Source organism: Lissotriton vulgaris, chromosome 8 (genome assembly GCF_964263255.1).
Source record: "Lissotriton vulgaris chromosome 8, aLisVul1.2, whole genome shotgun sequence".
Classification (NCBI taxonomy): domain Eukaryota; kingdom Metazoa; phylum Chordata; class Amphibia; order Caudata; family Salamandridae; genus Lissotriton; species Lissotriton vulgaris.
In genome coordinates this window covers 1,338,041,757-1,338,059,596 of record NC_141696.1, presented here as the reverse complement: position 1 = coordinate 1,338,059,596, position 17,840 = coordinate 1,338,041,757, and the positions used below count along the sequence as shown (strand labels likewise).

At 40.1% G+C, this 17,840-nt stretch overlaps 1 protein-coding gene across 1 annotated transcript in view; it reads right to left on the bottom strand.

Annotated features, from left to right (window-relative positions):
• The window catches only part of PGR (progesterone receptor), a 760,964-nt gene that overhangs the window by 74,950 nt on the left and 668,174 nt on the right, over positions 1-17,840 (bottom strand). The window contains exon 6 of the mRNA XM_086935286.1: positions 5,078-5,208. Coding sequence (XP_086791412.1) covers positions 5,078-5,208 — 131 coding nt within the window. The remainder of the gene's footprint in view (positions 1-5,077; positions 5,209-17,840) is intronic.

Genomic DNA, 17,840 nt, shown 5'->3' with positions numbered 1-17,840 from the left:
TGGGTCAGGCGCAGGTCGGTCGGGAGGGAGTTCCAGGTCTTGGCGGCCAGGTGGGAGAAGGACCTTCCTCCTGTAGTCGCTCTTCGGATGCGGGGGGCGGCGGCGAGGGCGTGGTTGGCTGATCGGAGGTGGCGTTTGGGAGCGTAGAAGTTGACTCGGCTGTTGAGGTAGCTCGGGCCTTGGTCGTGTAGGGCTTTGTGTGCGTGGGTGAGGAGGCGGAAGGTGATTCTTTTGTTGACGGGGAGCCAGTGAAGGTCTCGCAGATGTCCGGAGATGTGGCTGGTTCGTGGGATGTCGAGGATGAGTCTGGCTGAGGCGTTCTGGATCCGCTGGAGTCTCTTCTGGAGCTTGGCGGTGGTCCCGGCGTAGAGGGCGTTGCCGTAGTCCAGTCGGCTGGTGACGAGGGCCTGGGTGACGGTCTTCCTGGTCTCGGTGGGGATCCACCAGAAGATCTTCCGTAGCATGCGTAGGATGTTGAAGCATGCCGAGGAGACGTTGTTGACTTGCCTGGTCATGGAGAGGGAGGAGTCCAGGATGAAGCCCAGGTTGCGTGTATGGTCTGTCGGTTTGGGTGCGGTGCCCAGGGCGGGAGGCCACCAGGAGTCGTCCCAGGCGGAGGGAGAGGGGCCCAGGATGAGGACCTCCGTCTTGTCCGAGTTCAGTTTCAGGCGGCTGGTCGTCATCCACTCGGCTACCTCTTTCATCCCTTCGTGCAGGTTGGCTCTGGCGGCGGCGGGGTCGTTGGTCAGGGAGAGGATCAGCTGGGTGTCGTCGGCGTAGGAGATTATGCTGAGGTTGTGTTTGCGTACGATGGCCGCGAGGGGGCTCATGTAGACGTTGAAGAGGGTGGGGCTCAGAGATGATCCTTGGGGGACGCCGCAGATGACTTTGGTGGCCTCTGACTTGTACGGTGGTAGGCGGAATCTCTGTGTTCTCCCGTCGAGGAAGGAGGTGATCCACTCCAGCGCCTTGTCCTGGATTCCGACGTTGCTGAGGCGCCGTACTAGGGTGCGGTGGCAGACCGTGTCGAATGCCGCGGAGAGGTCTAGGAGGATGAGGGCCGCTGTTTCTCCATTGTCCATCAGGGCTCGGATGTCGTCGGTGGCGGCGATGAGGGCGGTCTCGGTGCTGTGGTTGGCTCGGAAGCCGGACTGTGAGGGGTCGAGGGATCCGTTCGTCTCGAGGAAAGCGGCCATCTGCTTGTTGACGGTCTTCTCGATGACTTTGGCTGGAAACGGGAGGAGAGAGATGGGGCGGTAATATAAGAATATTAGGATGTTATTTTAATTTAACTTTATCTATTGTGTTGTTTTAAGGGGAAGGATTTGTCGGGTTTACTTCTTCTATGTTGTTGAGTCTGGGTTGGAATGTGGAACGAGGAGGGGAGGATTCTGATGTCGGCGTTTGGGAGAGGAGCAGACGCAGTGAGGTGTTGAAGATCATTTGAAGAAAACTACAATAAAGTGACCCTAATCCACAATGTGTATGAGTGAACATGTTTTGTTTCACTGACATAGCCCCCTTCATCACAAGAAAGCTTGATGCACTTTTTTTATCAGTGAACAACGGTTGAGCCTGAGCTCTACAGACGAAATGTGCATAGTCATCCTCATAAATGACAGTGTTTATCACACCAACCGAAGACACAAACATGAAGTTAGCCAAAAGTCTTCCTGGGCATCTACTCCCCAGCAATATTTAAAACTTACAACGCTTCCACATTTCCATCTACATCTCTGAAATAGCCGAATTTAAAGTAATCAACAGGCCGCCAGAAAGTAGCACCACCTTCATCAAGAAAATCACCTACTTCTCAATTAAGACATTAATCGACCACAGTTATAGCACACACCTCAGGTCAGACATTTGTGAGCCAAGAGTTGATATTATGCACAGTAAAAGAGTTGCACCCATTTCAATATGTAACAATTGCATATTGTTTTACTACACAATAAATGCAAATGAAGTTTTTTACTGGTAAAAATTTAATTTGAAATAAGTCGATACACAGAGATCTTATTATCACTTTTTTACTTGGAGACTTCAGCATTCCAGGTGTCTGATTTATAACGAAAAGGGGCACTAACTCCTTAATCTCCTAGAATCCATCACCATGCACAATACACTGATGTGGATCATTGAGCCAGCATACCTATTGGGCAGCTCTCAAGACCCAATCATTAACACTATGCCATCTCTCAAAAGGCAACCACCAATACAGATGGACAGATGACTTCATTATGTCATTCTCCACCCACCACACCCAATAACTTATTGTGGTCAATCAAAACCAGTCACACATCAGTAATGCTCCTTTCAGAGCTTTACCATTGACATACGCAAACAAGATCTACTTGCCTTTTTGATAATTATACAACTATAGATAAATGCTCACATAGGCCCAGATCCCATCTGCTCTGGACCTGGCACCTGGATGGTGTATTTTCATACAGTTGTCCCGCAGTCCACCAGCAATTACCTGCACTTAAAGGTGAACCAGTAGCGTTTTCAGTTTACTGTACTCCCCTTGGGCATTACCAATGCCCCTCAGGAGCATACAAAAGTGATGGCGGTGGTCGCTGCCCATCTTCAGAGTTTGGAAGTTGGCGTTTTCCTGTACCGTAACGACTGGATGCTGGAGGTAGCATCTTTGTAGTCAGCTGTGACCTGCCTCCAGATGACAGTGGAACTTTTAATATTATTGGTTTTACCCATTAAAGATGCCGAAGTATCATCTGTCTTCCACTCATGTGCATATAAAGATCACTTTCAAAGTTTCTCAATAACCAGGAAAGCTAATGTTGTAGTTTATACTCCAAAAAAACTACTATAAAATGTTTTACAAAAACCATGCGCTTTCTAGAATTCCTAAACAATAACCAACAGAAAATGTTCTAATGAATTGGGGGAAAATTTGCAAAAAAGAATGCCAGAACGATCTGACAGATCTCAAAGCCTCAATTTAACAAGAAAAAGACTCTTTTCTACAGCCAAAACCACCCGCTATACATTTACAATCAGAGGCCATCTTTAAAGCCATCAAATGATGCTTCAATGCATGCCAGACGGCCTGTACCTACTCAAAAGACACTTGCAATGTACTCAACATCCTCTTTGTAGAAAGGGTCAACAAAAACAGACAATAGTTCAACTGCACTATCAAATCACCACCATGACCCTTATAACTTCTGTAATGCACTCTCTGGTGGATACCCTAACCAAGATTTATCTCATGAGACTATTTCCCCGGTACCAGACTGGATCGTGTGTAAGAGTTATCACAGTATGCTGATTTCAGTTTCTTGTATTTTCTTTTTCCGTGTCCTCAGACATTTGCCTGGTAGAATGGACTCTCAGAACTTCTGGGGGCTGTTTTTTGGCTAATGCTTAGCAAATCTTAATGCAGAAGACTATCCAGCTCGACAAGGTCCTCTACTGCACAGCTATCTATTTCTTTGCTCCGGTGAATCCTGCTAAAAGTAAATTGTTCACTCTATGATCCTTGGTACACTCAATTTAGAAGCTTAAATGGTCAAAAAAAGTAAAACTTCAATATCTATATATATAAATATATATATATATATATATATATATATATATATATATATATATATATATATATATATATATATATATATATATATATGGTAAAAAAAAGTAAAACTTCAATATCTATATATATATTAAAAAAAAAAAAAAAAATATATATATATATATATATATATATATATATATATATATATATATATATATATATATATATATACATATATATATATATATTGCATGGAATGTTTGGCTTAAGGGGGCAACTTTGACAAAATTGTGGCCCTGGAACAATGGAGGTAATTATTTAATTTATGGGGGCACCCCTGGTGACTTTGAAAATAAACTGGGTCGATTCTAGAGAAGCATTAGGTTTCATAGGATTAGAACATCATGAACTCATTGGACTTTTTAATGAATGTTTCAAAATGTTCTTAGTGGAGATAGCCATGAGCTATTCTTAGAAGAGGATGCGCTCGCTCGTTTTACTATATCACTTCAAATCAGTGAAAGTACCATGCCCCACTATTTTGAAAGATCACCAGCCACTACAAAACAGTACAGAAGATGAACAGTGCTTATATTTTTACTGGGACCAGGTTTTGGTCAAATAAATACAGTCAAAAGAGCAACGCACACTTTTCTCATTAAATAAAAATTAACTAAAAACCAAACACATTTTTAAACAAAATGTCTCTATGATTCATTTTGTGACTATGTGAAAAATGATGTGTTTAATAAAACCTTCATCTCTCTGCATGCATCACATGAGTGAAAGTGCCTTGCAAATTATCATAAATTAAAATGTATTAAAATAAGGAATAAAGTAAGCAAATAACATAGTTTTTTTAGAATAGGATCTATATCAATTGATACATGGGGAGATAATTATTTTTTAAATAATTACAGTTTGTTCCATAAGTAAATTTGGATCCCAGTGTTTCTCTGTGGTACTATATCATCTCCAGACAAACACATTAAGAAAGATGAGCAATGTTTACCTGGCACATCATGTCAGCATCCTAATATTTATCTGCGTTGCATTGTTATATTAATCATCCAGGTATAACAATTATTGTGACGTCATCAGTGTTAAGGTCATGTGACATCAACTCCTGGGAAGACTTTCAGTCAAAAATCATACGAAGTCACTTCAACTGATGTCATTACAGTCAAAGGGTGTGTGGTGCCATTCCGCTACATCTAGCATTTTGATGAATGGACATCCATGGTCACATGTGACCTGGCTCACAAATGTTGAGACATCCATCAACAGGAGAACATTCCAGCTTTGTTGGCCAAGGACAGGGAAAGTTCACTTTGGGGAAGTCGGACAACTTTGCTCGTCTTCGAAGACAACTTTCTTTCTAAGCTAAACTTTGCGGTCAAAGGTTCTCCCTTCACCTAGCCCTTATAAACAAAATGTTTAGAGACAAAAATCCTTAGAGACCCCTTCATTTAACCTACATGACACAGGCTGCTGATAGAAAACAAAAACAAAATGAATAAAAGGAATAAAAGCACCACTTACTTGTATTGAGAAGTACTAATGCTTTCATACAAAGGAATTCCTCTTGGGTTACTTGAAGTTTAACAAACTGTAGTGGAATCTGCCACATTGATAGGCAAAGAGAATAAATAGACGAATCTTTCATCCGTTGCCTGAAATGTAACGAAAATTGGGTAAAAGAATCCATAATCAAACAATTCAGACAATAGAACATGCAAAATATATTCATGTAAGAATCTCTTCCTAAGCCATTATTTGCTCGATGGCTCTGAGTTTGGTGCAGTGTCCTGCCATTAGTGTTGTACCTTGGTCTCCACTTTATGTTCTTATTGTCCTTACCACGTGACAATTCATGTAACCCTAAGTCCCCACCTTATACCCTACCTTAAAAGTATACGTCTTTCTGTATTTATGAAATACGGTATAATCCTATTTGTACAGCGCAATTTTTTCCCAATAGGCTATGGCTTGCACCACTCAAAACTATTCAACAAATACATAAACCTCAAAGGAAAATTGGGGCACAATAGTACAATTGGCTCACTGCAGATGATCTTGTTCTGGTTGTTTAGGTTTCTCTTCCACCAGACGTATTAGCACTTATCAGTGGCCAGCTTAAAGTACATTGAATTGACTTCTTGACCTATGTGAGACACAAAAGCTTCAACAAATGGATTCCAGATCTCTTGCCACTAGTATTAGTTAAAAGGCTCATAAGATGCCAATTACTGCAGACAAGAACTTAAACAGTCCCAGTGTTTAGTCTTTGAAAGGACCTCTTGTATACATCTCTCATAACTCAATAAACTAACCACACAATTAAAAGATATACAATTTTCAACATACAATAAAACATTGAATTCAAACGACAGTGTTTTTTCTAAAAAAATGTAGACAATTTATTACAAATCATTAAATTGAATATTTGATAACAGAAGTGCAGTATCATACATTAAAAAAATATATAAAAATGTGCCAATACACATGGAAAGCACTTAAATTACAAAGTGCAAAGTTGTCACAAAGAATTTAAAATAGAAGACATTTAAAATTACAAAGTGCAAAGTTGTCACAACTTTGCACTTTGTGACAACTTTGCACTTTGTAAGAGAGTTCAAGCCACCTGACCCCCTGGCATTTCTAAATCTAGTCCTCTGTGATAATACACTGATGACCTCCTTTGTCTGGCTGGTTTTATTCTCTGCTTCCCTCCACTATTAATAAGCCTGAATACTCGATTCACTCCAATTGTCCTATTGTATAACGCTCAAAGACCATTTCTTAGTCAATAGATCTATTTCCCACACTTAGATCCCTTTGCACGTTAAATTTTTGCAATTCCAAATAACTCTTATCAAACATGCACGCTTCCACAACATGTAGCCAGACAAACAACCTGAAACCCCATGGTTTGAACTCCTTTTCAATAGTCTATCTCCCTAATCTCTCAGCCAATGCTACCAAAAACTTCAAACACAGACTGCTGAAGCAACACCCTAAAACCTCTTAGCTGACATTTACTAACACACCTCCCAAGGTCCAGAGAAAACTGATCTCAATTTATCAAATATCTGGATGGTCCTTAAAACCTACCCGGGGCTGTCCCAACTCCCCCCCTCCTCCAACTTTAGACGACCCCACTTATGTCTAAGTTCCAACAGTTGCGCTGCTTCACTACTCCTCTCAACAAACAAGCCCACAGGCTGAAAAGATCTAGCGCGGCAATGTCTCTTAAGGAAGCAATGGTCTTAGCTGAATTCTATGACCTGGCACCAACCCAGGACAACTCTACCTACAAGATCGAGGTGATCCCTGAATTCAGGATAGACACTAACTGTCCAAGAATCGCTAGACTAGCAACACATTACATCAATATCCCCCTTGCCCCACCTGATCACAAACTCAACTGCAGCAGAAATATCAATTGCATGGTCATCACCTGCAGATCAGCAACCAAGCATGCAACTAAACTGGCAAAAACTATCCTGAACCACCACATCGACATTGCATTCATCGCGGAAACCTGGTTAAAAGACTCTTCATGTTCAATCCTCAACCTACTAGTCCCTCCTGGCTTCTCCACCATCAATAAGGACAGGGAGGATCACATTGTTGGTGGCTTAGCTGTTATCTACAAGAACAACATACATATAGTTGAAACAGACACCTTGACCTACCCCACTTTTGAATATCTCTCCACGAACATAAAGTTGAATAACAACAAAATGATGAAATGTCACCTCTTCGACCACCCTTCAGGTAACACCGTTTCTTCAGCGAGCACTTATCAGAATTGATAACACACTGCTCACTAACCTGTGACTATAACATGTTCCTAGGTGAATTTACTCTACTCTGGAATGATGAGAAAGATACACTCATCCAATCCTTAAATGAACTCTTATTCAGTAAAGACCTTACCCAACACTGCAACGGCTAAACTCACAACAGAGGTGCTACCCTCGACACAATCATAGCTCATAGTTAAATAGTAAATATCGACAACATCCTTCTAGTTGACTGATCAGATCACCACATCATTCTGTTCAAAATCAACCAAGTGGAAATACCAATTCACACTCAGAAAACTATACAATGGTCTTGCAACATAATTTAGATTCCTCTAGCTGATCTAAAAGGTCTTTAACCTCATCGATGCTGATGACGGCTCCCGGCCGTCATGAGTCACGGTGGGCGTGTGCTGATGACGGCCAGGAGCCGTCATGACCATGCCCGCGATAGAAATGTTCAGCACTGCGGCGGAATTTGCGCCACAGTGATGAGGTTAAGGTTATCTTTAAAGGCTCCCCCGCCTTTAAGGATAACCTCTCAACAACTGAGCTTACAACGCTCTATAACTCAACAATGACAACTATCCTAGACCAAAGACCTCAACTCTGAAGGAAGACAACTTCACGCTTCAGAAAGGCTTTGGAGAAACAATCCTTACCTAACCCATCTTCAACAGCTCAGAGAGGAACACAGGAACTACAAAAACACATTGTGAAGGACAAAGATAAATTCTTCCACTGTATACTGGATAAAGCTCCCAAACTCCCAAAGATCAGACCCCATCCCTGAACCCGCAAAATGCAATCTAATCCTAGGATTCCCCACAACTCCCAAGACCTGAAAGACATTCAGCCCATTCACAGAGGAGGGCATCTCAAAGATTATTGTGAAAACTAAGTCCTCCTCTCACTTTGCAGACCAATTACCCACATCCCTAGCAGAATGTCTCAACCACATCCTAACCCCTCTCTGGACTAAGATAATAAACATTTCCCTGATCAATGGGGTCATGGCTGACTGTCTCAAACTAGGTCAAGTCACCCCTGTGCTAAAAAAAACCTTATTTAACCCTGAGGACCCCAGCAACTTCAGGCCCATCTCCAACCCTCCCTTTTTGGCGCAAAAAATCCTTGAAAATGCATTCTCTCCCAACTCAACCAATACATTGATTCCAACAATCTTCTTTACTCATTCCAATCAGGTTTCAGGAAGGTTGGCAGCACGGAAACAGCTATTCTGACTGTAGTAGATGACATACATAAATCTCAAGATGCAGATAAATGCTGCCTACTCATTCTTCTAAAATTGTCAGCAGCTTTTGACAAAGTTGATTACAAGCTGCTTGGAAAATCCCTCCACAACCAGATAAGAACTGAAGGTTTGACTTTGAAATGGTTCGCCTCCTACCCACATAACCGCTTCAAAGAAATAAAAATAAGCACACAATTTCTGAGATCTACCCCATAACCAGGGGTGTCCCTCAAGGCTCAGTGCTCTCATCTACATTCTTAAATATTTACATGAAACCCCTCATCACCATGCTCAAACAAGCTAACATCTCATACCACATCTATGCTAAAACATCCAACACTACCTAGAAAATTCCTCACCAGAGTACTTAAGAAGACTAAATACTACGCTCACTAAACTCCAAAACTGGGTAACACAGAACCACCTGAAACTCAACCATGACAAGACGGAAGTCCTCCTCCTGACATACAAGAGACAGACCACCCAAGTCCAAGAATGTATAAATACCATTGAGGTTCTAAACTGCAAACTGACTCCAGGCGATTCTTTTAAATCCCTGTAGATCTACCTGGAACCAAATCTGAGCATGAACTGACAAATGAAGAATACAGCGAAGAATGCATCCTACAACTTAAAAACTCCTACAAAAAAATCCTACTTTCCCTCCCCCAGGATGATCTAACAACCGCCACGCAAGCTTAAGTTCTTTCACAACTGTACTACGGAAACATGACCCTCACTGGCACTGCGAAATCACACCTAGGTCCACTAAGAGCCACACTCACTGTAGCAGCATGGATGGTTAGAGGAATCAAGCACCACAATCACATCTCCTCCTCCCTTAAAAACCTAAAGTGGCTCCCGGTTGAAGCCTGCTGCTACTACAAAACTGTCTCACTCACAAAGCCCTTCAAACAGGGAAACCAGCCTACCTTGCTGCCATACTCACAAAGGCAAGAGAGACACAATACTTAAGGAGCTCCAACACTATGCTTCTCATTCCGCCTAAAAACACAAACAAAAAGTCCTAACACGCTTTTTCTTGGGCACTGCCCCCAAATTCTGGAACTCCCTCCAGTATATATCAGGACGAATCACTCCTTCATAAGCTTCAACAGATAACTAGAAGACCTTTTCCCCAATCAGCACCACAGCACCTGATGCACATCTCATAACCTGAATCAAGCCACAGCCAGTGCAGGTAAGAGCGTAGGGGCCGGGTGGGGGATATTTCAACAGACGACCACAAGGGAAAATGAATTATTTATTTAGTTTTACCCCCCAACCCGTCCCCACCGCTTCTCACCTGCACGGGCCGTGGCTGCCAGAATTTCACCTAAATCCTCCTCGTTGAGTAGCTGTCCACTGTCTATCCTCCTCCAGGAATTGCTGTGATCTGACTTCATAAAGGCTCTATTCTATATCTTGTTATCTCTATCCAATGAGACTCCAAAGAATGTTTTGCTCTGTATCCTATGTTTACCCAACACTGCCTTTAACAATGTCTGAAATTCAATTGTCATTAAAGCGCCTTCAGGTCTTGTGTTGTAAATATCATTTCATCTTGTTGCATGTTTTAGTCCATCCTTTACCTCTATTGTGTTATGTCACATTTGGAATATGCTGTGTGTTCTTTGTGCATCCTAGCTGCCCTGGCATTCCAGATGTGTCAGTTGGAGCTTGGACAGATGAAGAGATGCACGTTTCATTCTGTACTGCAATAAATCTCTACAAAGCAGCTTTAAGGCGTCTGTTGGATTAATCTTCTGTTTACAACATTTTGGCGACTTGGGAAAAGAACATCTGAGCAATTTATTCTGCAGTGGAATTTTCTACAGATCAGAAACGGTACCTGAACCCAACACGGAGTAATCGTGTGCAGGACATTCAAGACATTCTTATGATGGCGTGGTGTTAAGTTGATGCAATTTCAAGCATTAGGGTAAGCGCTATTTAAAGAATAAAAAGATTTCGCTTTGTATAATTAATAGCGCGTTGCCTAGCAACCAGTGACGTCTCAACGGTGACTGTTTGTTTTTAAATGTCACTACGTTGGTTCTAGTTACCTAGCAACCAAGAGCGTATATGGAGCGTCGTCTACCCAACTTGATTATCACCGCGTGGGTTCTAGTTGCCAAGCAACCAAGAGCGTCATAAGAAAACGTCCTTCGTCAACCCGCACTCATACGTTGTGCGGCAGCAGCCATTTTGTTGAATCCAATAAAATTGGGTTCATTTGGAAAAAGAAACCGATCGAGAGTAGATTACGGAGCCAGAAATATCTACAGAAATCAAAGAAGGCATTTGCTGTGATATACCTAAAAGGATAAAGAGGCAATTGTATGGTGTACAATAAACAGTATTTATCGAGGATTTAAGCGCTTTAACTTCAGCAAATCGAGGCATCGTTTCAGCTTAAATGACCATCGGTTTATTCTGTTACTAACTGACTATTTTCATCAGTGGATATTGCGTTTTTATTCTGATGATACTGTGACTATTTTCACGTTTAGGTCATAAGTGAACAATTACCAAGCAACATATACTGTGACTATTCTACATTTCAGTCAAGAGTGAATTAGAACATAACATTATTCTATTCTTTACAGAAGAGTACTAGATTTATTACAATATTATAGTGTTAAAAGCGCACAGATCCTAGTTTCCTCCCTATACAGTTCATTTGTTTATTGTTACTGTGACTATTTGTGCATTTCAGCCAAGAGTGAATTATTTCATACCATTATCCTATTCTTTACATAAGGGTGCTAACTTTAATACAATATTATAGTGATGTCTCAACAAGTAAATGTAGCTTTGCCACCGCAGGTCCTAAGTGAACCTGGGAATCCTACAATCTCGTGGGAAGATTGGATAGCTATGTTTTATAATTACATAGAAGCGTTAGATGGTGAAGAATTCTCTCCTAAAAGAAAAAAAAGCTTTGCTTATGACTACTCTTGGTAAAGAAGGGCTGAGAATCTTTAAATATTTACCTCAAGTTCTACCATCTAGTGGTCAGTCTGGATTAGATGAATTCAAAGAAGCAGTAGCTAGGCTTGAAGTAAGATTTGCCAAAGAGGAGTACTTAGTAATGAATCGTTACAAGTTTTATAAGAATAAACAAAGGGAGGAAGAGTCAATTGATGACTTTGTTGCTCGCTTACGTGAGTTATCAGTAAAGTGCAATTTTGGTCAAATGACCGATGAGTTAATTCGAGACCAATTGATTGTTCAGTGTAACAATCGTAGGATACAAGAGAGACTCTGGGTTGCAAAAAATCATAGCAATTGACCTAGCCAAGGCAGTAGAAGAATCTGAAAAATGTATGAAAGAATTACAAAAAAGTGGTTTAGAACAGAAAGTCTCTGAAGTATCTGTGAAAAATTCTGGGGTCAGTGACATTAGTGATAACGAGTCTGCTGCTATAGCTATTGTGAAGAAGAAAGGGTATATTTTACAAAAGAAAATTTTCAAAAGCAGTGGGCAGAACGAAATGTGTTCAAAGTGTGGCAGTTTCTCACACAGTTCAGATGCAAAATTTTGCTTCGCCAATAATAAGGAGTGTTTGAAGTGTGGCAAAATGGGGCATTTTGCGAAAATGTGTAAAACTAATGCAAAGAACAAAGTCGCTTTGGTTGGTGATCAAGATAGCTTAAGAAGAGATACGAACAAGATATTAGTTTTAGAAGACTCCAATGTTAATGCGTGTTAGGAAAGAAGAGAAATTAGACCAAAAGCCAACTTTCTCATTGATAATAAAAATGTATGTCTCATGGTTGATTGTGGATCTAAGTGGACTATCATTCCAAAGTCAATGATGATTCGGGTTTGGGGTAATAGATCACTTGTATCCAGTGATATTTCACCAACAGGTTATCAGGGAGAGAGGATTAATATACTTGGTTATTTTGAGTGTGACATTGTTTTTAAGAACAGGACAACATTTGGGAAAATATATGTATCTGTGGATGGTCCACCCATTTTGGGGTAGGTGCACCAATATGATCTTCATATTATTGTTAATCCCAGAGCTGAAGAACAAGTTATGGTGATTGATGATGTTAGCACTGATGATATTTTACATATGTTCCAAAATGTTTTTAGAGAGGAACTAGGGGAACTCAAAGGTTATGTTCATAAAATCTTGCTGAAAGAGAATGCAATTCCTACACAACACAAGGCCAGAAGAGTACCCATTTCTGTTAGAGATGAGGTAAAGAGTGTAATTGAAGAAATGCTTCAAGGGGGTATAATCGAGCCTGTGGAGGCTTCCACATGGATTTCTCCAGTGGTAACCACCCAAAAACCTGATTAAAAAATCAGATTCTGTGTGGACCTTAGGTTGTTAAATAAAAATGTGGTTGCTGACGTATTCCCTTTGCCTAACATTGGAGAGCTAGTTACTACTCTACATGGTGCAAAATACTTTAGCAAGTTGGATCTTAAACATGCTTATCATCAGATTCGCTTACATGAAGAGTAAAAACACCTTACTGCTTTTATCACCAGCGAGGGGACATTCCAATTCACAAGACTACCTTTTGGGCTCATATCAGCTGCTAGTGTATTTCAGAGGATGGTTTCTGAAATTTTTAAAGGTATCTCAAAGGTATTGTTCTTTCAGGATGACATCCTTATTTTTGGTGATAATCAGGCAGAACATAATGAAGTGCTTAATCATGTTTTGAAAAGAATCGATGTAGTGGGTCTCACACTAAGAAAAGAGAAATGCTCATTTTTAGTTAAGGAAATAGAGTACTTAGGATATGTACTTGCTGCAGATGCTGTTAGGCCAAAGAAAAATTTGTTGTCTGCAATTGAATTGGCACCTTGCCCTGTTGACAAAGATCAGCTTAGATCCTTTATGGGGCTGATTGAATTCTATGCTAAATTTGTGAAGGATTTTTCGAGTAAGACAGCTACCTTAGGGGACTTACTGAAAAAAAGGTGTACGGTTTGTGTGGAACCAGAATCATACTAATTGTTTCAATTTGATCAAACGTGAATTGTGCAGTGCAAAGGTACTGACACCTTTTGATATTAAGCGCACTTCAATTCTTATGGTAGATGCAAGTAGCATTGGTTTGGGTGCTATTTTACTTCAGAGACATGGCAATGAAGAGAAGACAATAGCTTTTGCCTCTAGACCTTTGACTTCTTCTGAGTCAAATTACTCTGTAATAGAAAGAGGGCGCTTGCTGCTGTCTGGGGAACGACTAATTTCAGGACGTACTTGTGGGGTACCAAGTTCATTCTGCGTTATGATCATAAGCCGTTGGTGAATGTGTTAGCTCCTGGTGGTGCAGGCAAGGGTTCACCTAGATTAGCGAGGCTGGCCTCTAGATTACAAGATTTCCAGTTTGACCTACATTTCCTTCAGGGATGGAAGAACATCCAGGCTGATTGCCTGTCCAGACTCCCTGCTGTTGATGTTTATGGTAACAATGTCTTATTGGAATCTCAGGAGGAAAGTGCTGTTGCGTTCTTCAATGATGTGATTTCACTAGGAGAGGGTTCTTTTACTAAGGAAGAGTGGTGTCACTTTATGGAGAATGACTTAGTATTACAAAAGGTCATGGAACTTATCAGAATGGGTTCCAGACGGGAGAGTACTGTTGAACATTCTGTTAGGCCTTTCATAAAGATCATAGATGAACTATCCATTTGTAGGGATATGGTGATTATGAGAGGTGCAATGTAAGAGTCTAGCTTGCACACCTATTTGATCCCAGATTTAGGTTACATCTTATAAGGATTTTGATCTGTATCGGGAGCTACCCAGTGGTCAGTTGAGCCCACAACTGTGAATGAAACTGCTATGTAGAGGCTTAGTATAAACTAGGTCTGACCGGGAGCTCACTCCTAATGTCCCTAAGGTTTCAGAACACTTTTCATGATTAATCAAAATTACTCAAATATTATACAAAAAAGTGATAAAGTCACACGTTTTTTGGAAGGTTCAAACTTTTTTTGTTAACCATTATTTGTGCACATATCAGCAAAAATATTTAGATACATGAAGTAATAAGAACGTGATGTCAACTTAGCAATCAAATTGTTTTTAGTAATAACGTTCAAAGGTTAAACAGTTCAATAAACAAAAAGTATAACATTTCCCAATGCATTTCGGGTCATGTGCGACCCTTCTTTGATATGAAAGACTTTAAGATGTTAATTCAAGTCACACCATACCACAACTTAGATTCACTATTTTGGAATTGGTAGAGAAACACAAGGGCATAGATCATAATGTAGCTTTGGCTCGAAGAGAGACATTTTGGATAAAAAAATTGGGTACACTGACTCCGGGTGGGCTCAATGATCAGTATGAGATGGTATGCTTCCTATGAACATTATACTACCTATGTACAGTACATAATGTATCTGGTTTGTTTCATTAAATTAACATCTTAAAGTCTTTCATATCAATAACATTGATATTTTAGAAATATGTACTAGACTTGTTTAGCAAGTACCATTTGTCAACAGTTTTTGTACAGGATTGACACTAAATCCCACTATTTTTCCTTTTTCTTTATTTTCTATACTCGAGCTTCATTTCTATACACACACACGTTTTGCTCATGATTCTTATATCACACGCAGTTATTTTTTCCTCAGCGGCACCCGTCACCTAGAGATAGGTTTTTTTTGGAACGTCCGACTATTTAAGGACGTAGCCCCGTACCGGATGTTTGTACCGGAAGCTATCGGGAGGTCAGAGGTCTTGGTACGTGTTAGCAGTAAGGTAGGCGTTCGCGCCTTAATGGCGTTTGACTTACACATTTTAACACTCAGAACTCAAATGTGGAGTTTACACATTTCGTGATTCTTTTTTTATTGGAAACGGCTTTTTCGCACAACAGGAAACAGAACTTGGGGACATTTCGTCCCATGCAACCACGAACAGCGTAGTGGTAAGATTATAAACTCGTCTCTTTCAATAGTGTTCACACTACGAACACCAGCATCGTTACTTAAGATTTTTTCTATATCTTTACTTGTCACAGACCTGATCACCTTAAACGACTTGTTTAAACCTGTATACACGGTTTCAAGTATCAGTCAGGTACAGAGAGCATACTTTTAATCATTGTACTTTAACACTGGGTATGCACGGAGGTTTTGAGTATTTCATTAGGGTGTTGGCTTTTTTCTTCTATCACCTTTTACACACATTTACACTCTGTTTATCTCTTATATGTTTTTTTCTGGGAATTAGTGTTAATTCTAAATTTCAATGTACATGTCACTTTGAGCATCAGAAATATATTTCTTTTCATTAACTTCACAGTGCCCGATTACGGAACTGATTTGGACAATACAGATATACTAATTTTGGATTCGCTTCTACGTTTGAAAGTCCCCTGAAGAAGGGTCGCACATGACCCGAAATCCATTGGGAAATGTTATACTTTTTGTTTATTGAACTGTTTAACCTTTGAACATTATTACTAAAAACAATTTGATTGCTAAGTTGACATCACGTTCTTATTACTTCATGTATCTAAATATTTTTGCTGATATGTGCACAAATAATGGTTAACTAAAAAAGTTTGAACCTTCCAAAAAACGTGTGACTTTATCATGAAAAGTGTTCTGAAACCTTAGGGACATTAGGATTATGAGAGGTGACCATTTTGTTCCGCCTCATTCTTTAAGAGTCAAACGTGTTAGCCTAGCCCACGAAGGTCATTTAAGTCAGACCCTCACCCAGCGTAGAATCAAAGAAAATTTTTGGTGGCCATCCGTGGATTCAGATACTGTCTCTTTTGTTGAAAATTGTAGTTTTTGCAAGGAAGGTGAAAAGAGATAAAAAATCGTAGGAAGTCAAGGTAGTGGAGAAATATTCTCATCCAAGGTGCCTTGGCACAGCATTAGTTTAGACTTTATCGGTCCAATGTCTGAGTTGCCTTTCGGCCAGCGTTTTGCTATTGTTGTTATTGACAACTTCTCTAAGTGGCTTACAGTGTCTTTTGTAGGTGAAATAACCACAGATTCAACTATTAATTTTCTTTAAAAAGTTTTTATGGATGAGGGTTTCCCTTCTGTGTTGATAACGGACAGTGGAACCCAAATGCTGTGTAGCAAAATGAAATTATTCTTGGATAATTGTGGTATATCACATCATAAAACCAGTTTGTATAACCCACAAAGTAACGGCATTTGTGAGAGGGTGAACAGACTGGTTAAGGGCATAATACAAATGACTTGTTCTTCTGGGTCGTTTTCAAATGAGAAAGTACAAGAAATGGTTTGGGCCTATCGTTCCACTCCGCACAAACAAAGTCAAAAAACACCATTTGAGTTGATGCGAGGTAGATCTCCCAGCACAAAATTGACGCCTTTTTGGTTAAAAGAAAAAAATGATCTTTTGACAACACCTACTGTTCTGGATACAGTCTCTTTGCCTATTGCACAGGGTGATCTTGTAAATGTGAAACCTGGGCGGATTTAAAAAGGTTTGTCAAAGTTTAGAGGTCATTTTGTTGTCAAGTGTGCCTATCCTCGTTTTGTTCTTCTTGAGAATGGGGAAAAGTGGAATTACCGAAGGGTGGCTTTGTACCAAAAAAGTGGCAAAGCAAAGTCAGATCTTACAGCTTCTGTAAAGGTCTGTGACTCTAATGGTTATATGCTTGCCACACATTATGGTGTGTCTCAAGGTCGCCATATGAGTAGAAGGGAAGAAGGTGATGTTGATGCCTCTCACAGTCTGGGTTCTCAAAGGGAAATCTTTGGTGCTCAGAATAATGATTCTTCTTCCATACCTATTGATTCTGTCAGGAGCTCACACATTCGTCGTCCTCCTGTTTATCTTGATGATTATATTTGTTGAGCTTCTTTTTATCTTATTTTATTTTATTTTAATGTTCATGTTTTATTGTTAATTTATTGATGAAGGGAGGGAGATGTGTTGTAAATATCATTTTATCTTGTTCCATGTTTTAGTCCATCCTTTACCTCTATTGTATTATGTCACATTTGGAATATGCTGTGTGTTCTTTGTGCATCCTGGCTTCCCTGACATTGCAGATGTGTCAGTTGGAGCTTGGCCAGATGAAGAGGTGCACGTTTCATTCTGTACTGCAATAAATCTCTACAAAGCAGCTTTAAGGTGTCTGTTGGATTAATCTTCTGTTTACAACATCTTGCCAGTGCTATAGAAAACTCTTCAAATAAAAATAAATAAATAAGTAAAAATGACATCACCAAAGGGATGCTGTGTTGAGATCATTA